Source organism: Rhineura floridana, chromosome 3 (genome assembly GCF_030035675.1).
Source record: "Rhineura floridana isolate rRhiFlo1 chromosome 3, rRhiFlo1.hap2, whole genome shotgun sequence".
Classification (NCBI taxonomy): domain Eukaryota; kingdom Metazoa; phylum Chordata; class Lepidosauria; order Squamata; family Rhineuridae; genus Rhineura; species Rhineura floridana.
The window spans coordinates 136118595-136134030 of record NC_084482.1 but is presented as its reverse complement, the minus strand read 5'-3'; the positions used below and the strand labels follow the sequence as shown (position 1 = coordinate 136134030).

Sequence of the window (15436 nt, the reverse complement as noted above, 5' to 3'; positions counted from 1 at the left end):
TTCTTCAGGTGAGTCTGTTGATGTGCTGAACCGTTGCCTGACCGCGATAATGGACTGGATGAGAGCTAATAAACTGAGACTCAATCCAGACAAGACTGAGACACTTTCGGTGAACGCCTTCCCCGCTCAGATGGTGGATGTGTATCCTGTTCTGGATGGGGTTACACTCCCCCTGAAAGAACAGGTCCGTAGTTTGGGTGTCCTTTTTGACCCTTCCTTGTCTCTTGAGGCTCAAGTGGCCTCGGTGGCACGGAACGCGTTTTACCATCTTCGTTTGGTAGCCCAACTACGCCCCTATCTGGATGGCGACAACCTCGCCTCAGTTGTTCATGCTCTGGTAACTTCGAGATTGGATTACTGTAATGCGCTCTACATAGGGCTGCCCTTGAAGACAGTTCGGAAGCTTCAGCTAGTGCAGAATGCGGCAGCTAGACTATTGACGAGGACCAGTCGGTCTTCGCACATAACTCCTGTTCTGGCTCGCCTGCACTGGCTACCTATTTGCTTCCGGGCGAGATTCAAGGTGCTGGTTATGACCTATAAAGCCTTACATGGAGTGGGACCGCAATACCTGGTGGAACGCCTCTCCCTCTATGAACCTACCCACTCACTTCGTTCAGCATCTAAGGCCCTCCTCCGGGTACCAACCCATCGTGAAGCCCGGAGGGTGGTTACTAGATCTAGGGGCTTTTCTGTGGTGGCCCCCGAGTTGTGGAATAGCCTCCCCGAAGAGGTACGCCTGGCGCCTACATTATTATCTTTCCGGCGCCAGGTAAAGACCTCCTTATGCTCCCAGGCATTTTAATCATTTTAATCTTTTTATCTTTTTAATCTTGTAATACTAATCCTTTTTATCATCTTATATTTTGTTTAATTGTATTTTGTTTTCACTGTGTCTTATATGTTTTGTGATTTTATTATTATGATGTATGTATTTTATCCTATTCTGTTTACCGCCTTGAGAGCTACTTGCTATGGGCGGTATATAAATGTAACTAACTAACTAACTAACTAACTAACTAACTAAATAAATAAATAAATAAAAGCACAGTTCTACACTGTAAAAATCCACAGCTTTGATAGAAGATTTACCTTACACTTCCTCTAAATTGTTTGGATTAAATTATAAGAGAAAATGCTTTTAGTTCTTGATTAATGACAAAACAAAAAACACTCCTCCACCTGGGTGACAATGAGAAATATTCAAAGAAAAGCAAATCCTTTTTGCCAAACATTTTCACAAAACAAATGTTGAGCTTCTAGTATTTAGTTCAGACCAACTGCAACATGGTCAGAATATCAAAAAGTCAACATAGAAATACACTTTCTTTCTCCAACCCCAAAGCAGATCAGCATCCTCCAACTGAATTGACTACCAATACCCTTTTCGTAGGTTCTGCTTACGCTTAGCAAAATGCTTTTGTATACTCCTTTCCAGAGGGCTTTATCAGAATTATTTTTGATGGTAGCATAATATAGACTGGATACTCTCTTCAGCCTACTGTCTTCCCAACCTGAATGCTATTCACTTCCTTTCACTTCTCTGGTCTGCAATGGTGTCTAGAGAGCTTGGAGATATTGGTTAACCCTTGCTTTCTTGGTCTCTGATGTGGGCAATTGTCAGATATGGGTATTTAAGAATTCAGATGCAGATTCTACTGCAATTTTACAACTGGATTTGGAAAGCATCTAATATTTGTCTTATATGTAAAGCATAAAAGAAGAAAATTATGTGAACAAGAAGAGCGATATATGCCCCCACTCCTGTAATGGAGGAAAGCAGGATGCCAACCTTTGTGCTGAAGCCATGGGCCCTCACATACTGCCCTCCTCCACTTGTACCTTTTGTTGCAGAGGTGGCAGGGGATGCCCTCTTCCTGTGGTTGCACAGCAATCTGGGTCGACCCACCACTTAGTAATGCTGCAGTTCATGCCATCCCTGGGGACAATGGGCTGTAGTCTCTAGCTTTCTGGGAGGCAGAACTATAGAGCAGGCCAGATAATCAGACCAGGCCTCAAGAAGCATTGTTTCACTTCCCTCGTGCCCATCATCATTGCGTTTGTCACCTTACTATGGATATAGACTAGCCACTAGCTGATGGAACTAGGAAATAATTTTATCTTCATTCATGACTGGTCTAGCAAAACAGAGTTTTTGCTTTCCCCACCAGAAAGTTCACAATCAATCAATCATTTATTACGGTCAATGACCAGCACTATAAAATGTTAAAACAGGAAACAATAAAACATGTCAATGTTACACAATGAAGTTCACAACGTGTAGTGATATATTCTCCTGTAACTTCTAGAGGGCAATGATGACACCAGGCCAGATCCATATTGGATCAGGGATGGGATTCCTGTTTTGCACTGAGAGACCTCCTTAAGGGGCATCATTTCAAGGTGCAGACCTAGTGCCTGGCATGCCTGACTCACACATAGGGTGACAGGCTGGCAGTGATAACCCATATGTCTCAGTTGTGTGGAGAAATGAAAGTCCAGACAAATGGGTGGGAATCGGTTCTTCCATTTTTCCTGAATATTTCTGTTTTTTTCCCCTGGAAAAATTGGCAAAAACTGGGGGGGGGGGGAGAAAAATTGGCAGAAGCCATCTCTCCTCCGCCCCATGAATTTTTCTGATTTATTTTCCTGAGCCTTCACATATCTAGCGCTGTTTCCACTCATTAACAGTTTTCCCCCAGCTTAAGGACTGGATGGCTTTTTCAGTCATCAATCTGGCTGTCAATTCTGAATCCTTGTTGTATGCCACACAAAACTGTGTAAGCTGTAGCCAATAAAAAGTTGCAGCTAGTTTTAACCCATTTACTCTATCATCCCACTCCAATGCAGCAGACACAACATTTTTTCTGTCACTTATAACAGGGGTGGTAACCTTTTTTCTGTTGAGAACAACATTCCCCCCCAGAGGTAATCCACCAGGGACAGCGTGCTGACAGTGAGAAGGAGCATACTCAAACACCAGAGGGGCACCTTTTTTCCATTCTCTCTTGTTCTGCCATCTTTTTCCCATCACTCCCTCCCCCCCCGCTTTTCCCCTCAGCTTTCCACCTGCGTGAAATTAGGCCAGATCACAGTTCTTTATACTAAAACAAAAATTAGAAACCAAAACCAGTCCTATCCAAAGTTCTGACATGTCAGGTAGATTAAAATGTGCCATGGCTTCCATAACTCATCCATGACAAATATGGAAACAGCTATAAAAATACTGCAAAACATCAGAGCTTGGACATCCATGGCAATTGACAGAGTTGCTCACCGAACTTGAGGAAGCATGAGGTAGTGAATGCTGTCCGTGTTCTTCTCCTGAACACAGGTGGGATCAATAAGAGTCTTCAAATTCTGGTACATCAGTTCAGTGATAAATGGAGTATAAGGTGCCTGAAATGACAATTCTTTGTTACTCCATTATTCTGACACATGTTCTATATTTTGAAGGAATTATAAATAAATTAAAAATGGTTAAAACCTACAGGTTGCATCCAACACTGCACAAGCAGAGTTCTACTCTCACAGTGGGACTTCAGATTCTTCTCCCCACCCCACCAAAATCTGCTTCAGAGGGTCCTCAACAGTCTGGAGCTGATTTTGATGATATGCAGGGGGCTGGAGAGGACAAGTAAGTTCTGTTGTGCACATGGAGGTCTGTTGCATGAGAGGAGGTGCAACTTGGATACAGCCCCCTATAATTTTTGTTACTGGATAACATGTCTATAATTCAAGTTTTCCTGCAGTTTCCTGTCAAAACTCTATTGTATATTTGCAAGAGACAAAACAATTCTTACCTATTTCTTTACTGACAGGCACTCAATGGAGAGAATTGCCCACATCAGAGACCAAGAATGCAAGGGTTAACCAGTGTCTCCAAGCTCTCTAGACACCCTTGTAGACCAGAGGAGTGAAACGAAGTGAAGAGCATTCAGGTTGGAAATCTTAGCAGACACTGCCTCAGTCCCTTTAACACCAGGAAACAGAGGGTCCCAGTGGTGTTGTAGACTAATTCATGCCTTTCATGAAGATGTTTGCTACTGTATTAAGAAGGGATCACCTAAGTGAAAATCACTCTTGCTGCTATCTGGTCTAACGGGGACTGTGCATAATGAAGGAGGAAGATCTGAACAGATCTGAATCTTCTCTATCACCAATTCTTTATTTTTGGGTTTTATTTCTTTCCAGATCTTCTTGGGGGAAACACTGCTTCCCTATCACAAGCAATATGACAGCTGGGTATATATTAAGGGGTCCACCTTTACTGAAACTAAGAGGGTGTGCACATGGTCGGCAATCTCAATGTGGGACTACTGGGAACAGGATACGCAAACTCTTAAGAGCTGCTGCCAGTCACACTAAACAATATGGAGCTAGATGGACCAATAATCGGATGTGGTATAAGAAAACTTCCTTAAACCTATACTGCAAGTGCTTCAGTCAACATTAGACTCCCCAGCCTCAGAGATGGGACCCTCCCTGTGCAGAAAATGCCAGCTGGCCTGCAAAACCAAAACATTACAAATGCTATAGCCTAGGGCTGTGCATATTCTGTATCTAACTCTGGACTTACAATTGAAACCCTGAATCCAGAAACACTCAGTCTTACAAAATTATATAAATTATGAAGTTAAGAAAACACACATATTTTCTCTTTATTTTGTGTCATTTATTCTGCTGTTTTGTTTTACTAGTTTGCATAATTTATTTTGGTTTTGCTAGCTGTGGGGGAACAGCAAACAACTGTGCAGGACACTGAAGCCCTGCCACTAACCAACAGACATTTAGATCAGCTACCCCTCTGGCTACTGAGATTTCACCAGACATGGGTCCAGACACTGTCAAGCATTTCTTCCTTACCAAAGAAACTTGCTTCCCCCATCCCTTAAAGCAAAGTTCTCAGGAAGCTGGATTCTGCCCCCGTACCACATTCTGTATTCTTGCAGAACCATAGCACACACACAGCACTGTCTACAACCCTCTGTGTATTAAAAGCTGAGCATCATGCATTTAATGGTACTATTTCAAATAGTAAAGCTACTGCAATATGAGAATGAATGTAGGAGACCATAGTACATTCTTACCATAAGTCTGCACATGGAGTAAAGAACACTGAATAAGGTTTCTAAGGCCATAATGCAGTCATCTGTTCCATTTTCACCCTGCTCAGGAGAGATTAGACAAACCACACAAATCAAGATGGTGCTCAGCTTTAAAAGAAATATAAATTAACTCAGGAGCAAACTATTTCCACTTCTAATGCATACACCCTGGAAACAGTAGTAACATACCTTTAACCTCCTGCGATTCATTCTGACGTACCAGTTGGTAAGAATGTCTACAAACTTAACTAGACGAGGAACTACTGTGTACAGTCTGTAGGCTGAAAGAGAAGGGGGGGGGAACAGCACGCTGTAATATCCCATTAACCTTTTAACTCCAGTATTTTCCTTATCAAAATCTTGAAGATTTAAGAATCAGATAGAGACTGTGGCTATACCTTAACAACATTAAAAATGTACGTAAGTATCACTATAAAATAAGAATGGATTTGACTGTGAATCTCCTTTCTTTCCTCTTATCCATGGTTAAGAAACCCTTTTCAAACCCTCGTTTCAAACTCATATTAAGAGGAGAATGTTGGTTTGCAGTGGCTGTGGTCGGTATTGCACATGCAATGCTAAACTTTGTGAAACCCGGCAAAGAAATAAAAGGAGAAAATCTGCACTGGAGAGAGGTGGAGGAAAGATATGCAAGGGAATCATCCTGACGCTAGGTAATGGTTGCAAATCATGATTTGCAGGGACCTATCATCAGACCAGTTCAATAAGATTTTAGATTGGCAAAAATCTTCAAATAATTCTATAAACAACAAACATTGGGTTGTATCCAATGTAAGTCCTACTCAGAGTATACTCACTTAAATGAATGGGCATGACTAACTTTGGTCCATTAATTTAAATGAATCTGCTCTGAATAAGACTAATATTGAATACAACCCATTATTATCACAGTATTTTTAGACAAGCAATTATTATTTTGTTCTGAAGGACTTTGGCAGACTACTGACTGTGACATTTGTTTTATATTGTTTCCCATTTTACAATTTCTTTACTAGCAATTTTCTGTGGGAGAAGATGATATTTATCATGAACCCTACTGAAAGCCTTGTTGGTAGAGAAGTAAAGAGTTTAGCCAAAAAGTGCAAAATTATTATTTTGGCAATTTCCATGTCAGCCAAATTCAGGAACCACTATAATGGCACTGTGGAGGGTGACGGCCACCAAAAAATGGTATCTAACAAACTTTAGCAGCAGCTACTATTGCCCTCCAAAATGTTCCACTACATGGCATTTGAAGGGAAAGAAACTGATGGTTGGGCTGCCAAGAGGAGCTATGCTGTTGCTGCTGACAGTGGCAAAAAAACAAAGACTACATATACAAAAGAAGATACCTCTAAAGTAAGCTTCCACCATGATGGTGGAGAATGTCATGTTCACAACCCAAAAAACAGTCATTAACAGGACAATGACATTTGAGGGCTATTTGGACATGTAGATGAGGGTTAATAAACAGAAAGGCATTATGGTGAGTGGTTCTCATGTCTGGGTGCTCCCTCTGAAGGAGCAGTTGCACAGCTGAGGGGTACTGCTGGATGACTCACTTGAGGCTCAAGCTGCCTCAGCGTATCTTTTGCTAGAAGTATCTTTTACCAGCACTGATTGGCTAGCATGGCAGCTGCAGGCATTCCCCAGATTGAATAGCTTGACTAAAGTGATTCAAGTGTTGGTAACCTCACAGCTCAGTTACTGTAATGTGCTCTATATGAGCTATCCTTGATGTTAGCTTGGCAGCTAGCGAAGAATGCAACAGCTTAACAGCTGATGGGCATTGGCCCCCACTTGGCCTTTGTAACTGACTGTGGCCATGGCATCAAACTTTCATCTACTCAAAATAGTGCTTTTAGTTCCTAGAATGTGGAACTTCCTACCTTGTGAGCAAGCTCTCTTATGAAGTGATAGCTTTAATTAGATATCCTGTTTCCAATTTTGTTTTTTCCAATTTTGTTTTTTATTCCTTTGTACACTGCATAGATACTATCTATGAACTGTGGTACACAAAATAAATAAATATGCCTAGCCAAAAAATAATGTAAAAAAGCACAAGTAAACATACACACAGATACAGAAAGCAATATATTTTCACTGTATGATTTTGTAGCACCAAAATGAATGTAATTAGAATCCTGAAATTTGAGAAAGTGTATATACCTTCCATTTCTGCTTTAAAGAACTGAATTAGTGACTGTGCAAAAGAAAGAATCCATTTATCCATTATGTTGTTGCTTCCTTTAACTGTATTCTCATTGAAAAGGAATTCTTTTCCATCTTCCTATAAATATGGGTAGAAAAAGAAATTAACTTTAGAAATCCTATAGGTGAATTGGGAAAGAATCTGTGACAGCATAATCACATCCAAAGTCCTGTGGCAGGAGGTTGGGGAGTGACTCAACTAACCTTTTCCCTTTCTGTTTCTCTCCCCACCCCCATCACCTGCAATAAGAAGACATTAACTAAGCCAGCTCAAGGGCTGGTGCAGTTTCAGGACCTGTCACAAGAATGTGGTGACTGAGGATCCTGAAGATCTATAGTCTCCCTATCCTCAAACACCCTGCTTGGCTCACACAGCTGGCAGAACAGCACCAGGGACATCTGTATCTGCAGAGTTTTCTACATGCATACCAGAGGGCTGCTGCTGGTATTTTAAGTGCTATCCTGCCAGCAGGCTTTCCTCTCCACCAGCAGAGCTGCACTCATGTCAGCTGTAGGACTGCACCCTAATTCTTCCAATTAAATTGAGCTGGTGTACTGCAGGAGTTTGCAGTAGTACTGCACCAGTACACATCTGATTGTGCAACAATATCAAGTGAAAACAGAACTCTACACTCTTGCAGTTTGGGGTTTTTCAAAAAGCTAGTTGCAAACATTCATTCATTCATCCATCATGTTCTCATGCATGCAAGCACACAAATTAGTCGCAGATTTATTTAGTTTCTATAAAAATATAGATGTGATAAAGCTATCTGTAAGTGAATGCCATTCTAAAAGACTGTTCACCTTAAGAGTTATACTATCATGGTATACCGAGAGGGTAGCAGCTTTCAGAATGATACCATCAGTTCAAATTGCTTGGCAACAGAGGTAGTATCACATAGCAATAGTTTCAATTGCTTTAATAAGGTTGAATAGTTTGAAAAGAGCTTTAGTAAGAAATAACCGCTTTCAGTGTTCTTATCTGAGGACCTCTCATTTGGACTTTGCTCCCATTAGCAGGGTACAAAGCACTTCACTTGTCCTATGGTACATAATAACATTATATAAATAGTTTAGCAGGCTGTAATTTCAAAGCAAGGTTAAAAGGCTTAATGCAACTTAGAGACATTTGCCAGAATTTACTGTTTGCCCCTTGCATGAAATGAGGAAATGGTCAGAGTCTCTCTCTCTCTGGCACCACTCACTTAACACTATATTTGCACATTTGCACACACTTGCTGAGCCACGTTTCTACAACTTATTCAGAACAAAAACTTTCTATTTACACAATTGCCAGAATAACTAAGTTATAAAAAAAATATCTTCCAGGCATGTCCTCGATATGCAGGATGTAATGGGACCACAAGAACAATACAGGGGGCGCCAAAACTTAGTTCAGTTACTTTTAAAAAAGAAAAGTATATGTAAAATATTAGGGCAGTTTCAAGAATTGTATTATGAACACTGTCTGGGGACCCTCAGAAATAGTTGATAATTATGTGGCTCCAAAACCATCCTTATAGAGGTGACTGCTAAAAATGTAAACCAATTTCCATTACTATTTATTGAAGTGTGCTGCCTTTACTGCTTCTAATAGCAAAGGCTCCAAAGTGATTTGAAAAGCTCATGTATCACGACAGGTGAATAATTATAAGCTCTTCACGTTATCAATTTCCCTCTGAAAGCATAGTGCATTCACTAGTATAATGTATCTGTTGAGATTTTCCTTACCAAATAACCCGTCTTCAAAGGCCCTTGTTGTCTCTTCAGTAAATTATTTGAAAGGCAACCATTCAGAAACAGTTGTTGAGAGAACATATTAAAATTTAAGTACTGACAGACAAGAAGAGTTTTGAAATTTGCCTTGCTGCAAAGTAAGGAATCTTCCCCCAGGTTGCCAAGTGAGCTTTGTATGAGTTATGAGCCGCTGCAAAAAAGTTGCTATCCGTGATCATTTACTCTTAAGCATGCTATAATGTTATCATTGTAGAGTTTTTGTTTTTGCTATAGGGATATAAAGGGCGGGAATAATAATAATAAATCAAACAGATCACACAATTTATCACATATTTTACCACTTTTAAGCAGAATATACATTATAGAAGGCCTACAGAGTTATTAATGTCATTGGATAAAATAAAATGCTTCTAGTAACTGAACACTATAGATTTTGGAACACAAATTAAATCAAGAATATTCATTCTCCTTCCAGAAAACTAACACTTCGTATTTACACTGCTGGGGTGGAAAAGGGGGAAGAAATGTTTATCAAATATTCCATTCCCATTCTTCTTTTCAAAGTAGAAAATACTGAGAGCACCACCCCTTATAATAGTCACTGTTTCTGTTAAACTAGCAGTTTTTGCAATTGATAGGAATTTAAACTGGCATCAGAATTTTCTAAATTTAGTTACCATTATTCTTATAAGTTAACATTTCAGAACACTTTGGTGCACCAATAAACTGAATAACTCCCTGATGCAGCAGGCTCTAAACCAGATTCCTAGAATTCCTGGCTAAATGTACTTAAGATGCAACCTATGATTTATTGTTTGCAACTACACTCCCAAATGGCACTGTTAACATTGACTCGGGCTATTTGATTTGAATTTCCTGCCCCTCCCTCCTTTACTGTAAAAGTGTGGGCTCAGCTTTAATCATCTCTGTACTTCTGCTTATGTGCACGTGAACAGGTTGTTTTAAATGCATTTTAGAAACAGTGGCCAGTTGATACATAATGTTCCTGATCCAAACCAACATAGATACTTGGAGTGGGAGAAAGGAATATGCTGAAGCACTCCCTGTTTTGTTTACTTATTTTATTATTAGATATATATCCCACTTTCTTCCAAGGAGATCAAGGGGGCTTACATAATTCTCCCCATCTCCATTTTATCCTCACGCCAATCCTTGAGGTATGTTATGCTGAAATATTATGTCCTCATTCACAGATGATGCTAAGCCAAACCATGGGCTCCTAAAGAAGAGTTTATGGTCACTTTGCTCCTCTCTGGTCATTCTGCTGCTGCACTCAGCTCAACCATAACTTGGGTTAGTGTGTGGTCCAAATTGGGGCTTGTAGTTAGCTCTCCCAAATGAACCACTAGCTGTAAATCATAAAAGAAGCCTTGGTTACAAGCTTGTGGCTTGTAGCTCTAGAAAGCTAAACCGCAAACCTAGATTCAGACAACATGCTAAGCCAAACCATGGCTCAGTGCAGTAGCATAATGGCCATTAGGGAGCATCTAGCTCAGAATTGTCTGTCTACACTGACTGGAATTAGTTCTCCAAAGTTTCAGACAGGGGATATTTCCAGTCCTACTGGAAATGCCAGGTACTGAACCTAGGAACATCTGCATGCAAGTCCAGTGACCTTTGAGCTACGGTTCTTCCCCAGTTTAGTTTAGCCTATAACATTCTAAATTAAAGATAAATGAAGAATAATAGTGACTGGTCCAAGGTCAACATGTTACCTTCCTGGCTGAGAGAGGATTTGGATGTGGGTCTCCCTAGTCCTTGACGGACATCATAAGCACCACTTCAGTGGTTCCAATAAATAAAATGCAAGGATGATAAACTCCAACTTATTGCAATGATACGTTTTGCATGAGCCATCTTGATAGCCCATTTTGTCAGAAAGGAAAGACAGAAATCATGAAGAATAATGACCAAAAAACCACATCATTTTCTTTGGCAGTATCTCAAAGTTTTGTACCTTAAGTTGCAGAATGACTACATTCTGAATGAGGAAGCGATATGCATTGTACCATGGCAAGAAGACATCCTTCAACACATCTCTGACACCTTCTTCTTTAAACCTCAGATTTTCTGCTCTCACCACAGGAGAATTGATAAGATAAAGCCTATAGCAGTACACACAAACAGACCAGTATAATGAAAACTGGCTTTTGAGAAAATACTCCAGGTCCCTTTTAACACACACAAATTAAAATTTCCTCCATCCCAGACCCCAAATTATGCTGAAGCTGTAATATTTTGGTACATGCCAGGAAAATTTGTAGAGGTTGCTAAGAAGCAAATCATACTGTTGAAATGGCAATTCTAATTAGCAGTATTAACAGATTTGCAAGCCCACCTTCCACAACCTGCAACTATATAAAAAGGCATTTCCATTTGTAGCATCAGTTCAATCCACCTGGAGGTTTTCTGTCTCTTTTCCTCCTTCTCTATTACACTGCTGAACAGTTATTTGGAAAGCAAACATTTCTAGAAAAAAATGTGCAAATTAACCTCAAACATAATTCGTTTAAAATAATTATCTCATATGATAAGAATGCTTTCGGACAAACAGTGAACTCTTTCTGCATGTTATGCATAATGAAGAAAAGCTTTAGAATTAGAACAACGCAAACCTATGTATGTTTACTTGGAAGGAAGTCCCACTGTGCTTACTGGGCCTACCCCCAGGAAAGAGGGCACAGGGCAACCTAAGGTAAGGAATAGGGTAAAAACCAATTACAATATGGAAATGGGAGGAAATGGAATTTGTAGTCAGTTGCCTGGTTCGCACAATACAGTAAGCCAAACTGTGGCTTACCAGGACCACACAAACATGCAGGCTTCTACAGAGGATCTCAAAGGCATTTTGCTCCTCACCAGTCCTTTTTGCTCCCACACCTCGCTGAGCTAAGCCAGGTTTGCTTCTATGTGTTCCCACCACGTGTAAAAAAAAATCACTCATTTTCCGCCCTGGCATGTCCACATGTAGGTGGGTAATTTTTATTTATTTGGTTTAGCATCTACATATTTTTATAAGGGTTTCTGTATACAGCCATATTTCAAGAGAATGTGTGGACACTACTCCACAATTCTGCCCAGACATCCACTCTAATATTTTTGCCTAAGTCCTGAGCCCATTTAACTGGGTATTTTTAACTAGTTGTGATTCCATGTTACACTTCAGTAATAATTTATATATAAAAATGAAAATGTATATCTTGTCACTTATTTTATCTTAGGTGCACTATAAGATAATCCTGCAAAAAGATCTAACTCAAAATATTCAAACCAAGAGAGATTTTTCCCATTCAATTTTGTTTTAATCTCAGATCAGATCAATTCTGATCTACCAATCTTTGAATCTAAAGGAAATTGTTAACTTTTCCAAATTTCAAAACGTTATTTGTATTTATACTTACATTATCAAGTACAGATTTTAATGGAGAAATAAAAGGCTATTAAATCCAAGCCTAACAATACCCAGCTCAAAATATTTGATATTAAATTGTTGCTCTTTATCAACCTCATTCTATACTTGTTATTTCCTCACAATATTGGGGAATAAGAACACGGATTAATTCTTGCTCAAAACCTGATCTGAGTTTGGATCAATTATCCAGTCCAAAATCCAATGTAGAGAGTTGCCACATAAAGCAGCTTCAAATCTGGGACTTGCAAACTCTCTCACTTCTCTCTTCCCCCCGCCCCATCATTCATAATTTTTGCTTTTATCCTTGGCTTTTTATTATCCTAAATGGATTTTGAAATCAGCTGCTGTCAACTATTAAGTTGCAGCACTGAGATCTTAATCAACAGGTGTTGAAATAAAAGTTAGGCATCACTTTAACCTCCAAAATTCTACCAGAAAAAGATATATACATCTCTACCATTGTCAATTCCATACTCCTCTACATGATTTTCCAATCCTACCACTGATTTCACTGGGTTTGTTATAGTCAAAACTATATCATAATAATATAGTGGGATTCCATACATTTGTGATTTTTTTCCACATTGTATTTTTGCTTTCTCTTTCTCTAGCAACTTTAGTTAAATTAAAAGCCAATAAAATAATCTCGTTGATACAAAATTTTGCCTTTTGATTTGAATAATTTGTGGCCATGTTCTAACAGGTACTCCAAAATCAAAACGGCCACTCAAGGTTATCAAAGGCCTTCTTCATGTCCAAAAACAGCATCCATAATGGAAGTGTAATCTATGGTTTATGAGACATTGTGTCTGTTATCTGTCATTTCTCTTCCATATGAAACCTGTTTGATCAAGAGATATATTTATACATATCATTTTATCTCCTCGCTGCTATATTAGAGATAATCTTAAAATCAATATTTAAAAGAGATACGGGTTGGAATGAAGTAACTAATGATGAATTCTTCCTGTCTCTAAGAATTGCCACAATACTGCTATCCTACCATGAATCTGGCACAGTTTGTTGCTTTTCAAAATTTAATATTTTTAATCTCATTAATTGTCTTTTTAATTGGTTTGACTAAAATAGAGGGAAAGGTTTTGTAGTAAGTTGCTGCAAAACGATCTGGGGCAGAAGCTTTATTCTCTTTTAATGTTTTGATGGCTTCAAATATTTCTTCCTCTGAAACAGATTCATCTGAAGCTTGACAGTCTTCAATCGTTAATTGTGGATTTTTAACAATTTTTGTTAAAAATTAGCTTTTTGCCCATCTGGTTTATCTGTTTGATATAATTTATACTACTATATTAAAATTATTGTAATATTTATTCATGGGATGTATTAACTCCCTCTTCTCTTGTTATTGCGGGAATATGACTTAGCTGCTGTTGTTGATTTTTTAATTGATAGACAAAAAATTTGTCTGATTTGTTTCCCTATTCAAAGTACTTTTTGCCTTCTAAAATTAATTTCTGATATGCTATTTATTTTTACAAACATTAATCTTTTTTCTAGCATTATATGGGAAGATTATTTTTATGTTTATTTTTGAACTTATTTATTCCTAAAATCATATCCTGTCTGCACAGATATCCTGTATTCACAGCGAGCTGAATATTATGAATGAATGTAAATACCCTGATCAGCACGTTAAGCTCCTGACTGTTCTTTTGTAGCCACATCCGTACCTGCCCCACACCTGATGTCACATATGATGTCAGGTTTGGGGCAGGAGGACATGTTTTGTGGAAAACAGTCTTGTGGGCCATATTGGGACCCTACTTAGGCCTGCAGGCTGGAGGTTCCCCACCCATGCTATGAGTCACCAGAGGTAATTGAAAAATCAATTAGGAAGGTCAGAAGAAATCAAAGGTCATGTTAGTTTAGAAAAAGTATCAGTGAAAAAAAGATGGAGGTGTCAGACTGATAAGGTTAATTGCCATAAACCATTAATAAGGAGAATCAGAAGTCAGAATTGTTGCATTCATACAGTTTTTATGGAATTTGAAGTTCTACCCTTTCCATTCTCTTTTAGATACATAGTTTTTAGGATCCACCCTATTCTTTTGATTGTAAGATGAGGTAACCTGCCCAGCGACCTTATGGGGAAGGACAAGTAAGAAATCTAATAAATAATGATAATGATAATAACAATAAGCATCAGGAAGCCCCCAATATTAGGAACTACTGCAAAACAAGTGTGAAATGCTTCAACTATGGCTGGTCTGGAAGCGATCAAATTGATGTCAACTCTTCTCACTACTAGCACTTTTCAATATGTATCTCTAAGCATTCACTAAGTTACCACACTCTGCACAAATTGCCAAGGTGCTGTGTTCCACAACAAGTGGGAGAGGAATCACTAGAGAGCTGTGAAGGCCTTGCTTTCCCCAGCCTCATCTGTTTGCTCCTTGGAGAAGTAGGGACTGCCTGACCTGCAAGGTGCTAGTGAAAGCAGCGACTGACAGAACAAAACTCTCACCTCACACTCACTGCCACACCAAGTGATAACTTTTCTTGCAGATTAGTAATGCAAGAGCAGGGATGGAGACCACAAATAAAGAACCTATGATCCTCAGATGTTGTTGACCTCTCACCAGCCTGAGCTGGCTTGGCCAATGGCCAAGGGTAATGGGAATTGTAGTCCATCATCATCTGGAGAACCACAGATTCCTCATCCCTAATACTGGAGAACTTTTAGCCAAGAAACCACAACAAAAGCAACTGTGGTGGCTGTAGATACTATGATTCAGAAGACCACCAATAAAGTCACTCAGTACTTGTCAGTCCCATTTAGAGTTTTCCACTTTCCTTAAGCAGCTGAAAATGTGCAGCTGTTCAAAAATTGAACATTTACTAATATGCTGAGGAAGATATGTTTGTGATACTTATTCAAAATTTGCAGATGGGGAAGGGGGGAAGCTTTTTCCACAGAAACTAAATTAGC

General features: G+C 39.2%; 1 protein-coding gene across 5 annotated transcripts in view; it reads right to left on the bottom strand.

The window, feature by feature from the left end:
• Positions 1 to 15436, bottom strand: part of IARS1 (isoleucyl-tRNA synthetase 1) — a 159600-nt gene that overhangs the window by 47312 nt on the left and 96852 nt on the right. For all 5 annotated transcript variants that reach the window (XM_061618077.1, XM_061618075.1, XM_061618079.1 and 2 more), the window contains 5 exons: positions 11035 to 11182; positions 7278 to 7398; positions 5298 to 5389; positions 5091 to 5168; positions 3278 to 3399 (listed from right to left, as the gene is read on the bottom strand). In XM_061618077.1, the coding sequence (XP_061474061.1) occupies positions 3278 to 3399; positions 5091 to 5168; positions 5298 to 5389; positions 7278 to 7398; positions 11035 to 11182 (561 nt within the window). The remainder of the gene's footprint in view (positions 1 to 3277; positions 3400 to 5090; positions 5169 to 5297; positions 5390 to 7277; positions 7399 to 11034; positions 11183 to 15436) is intronic.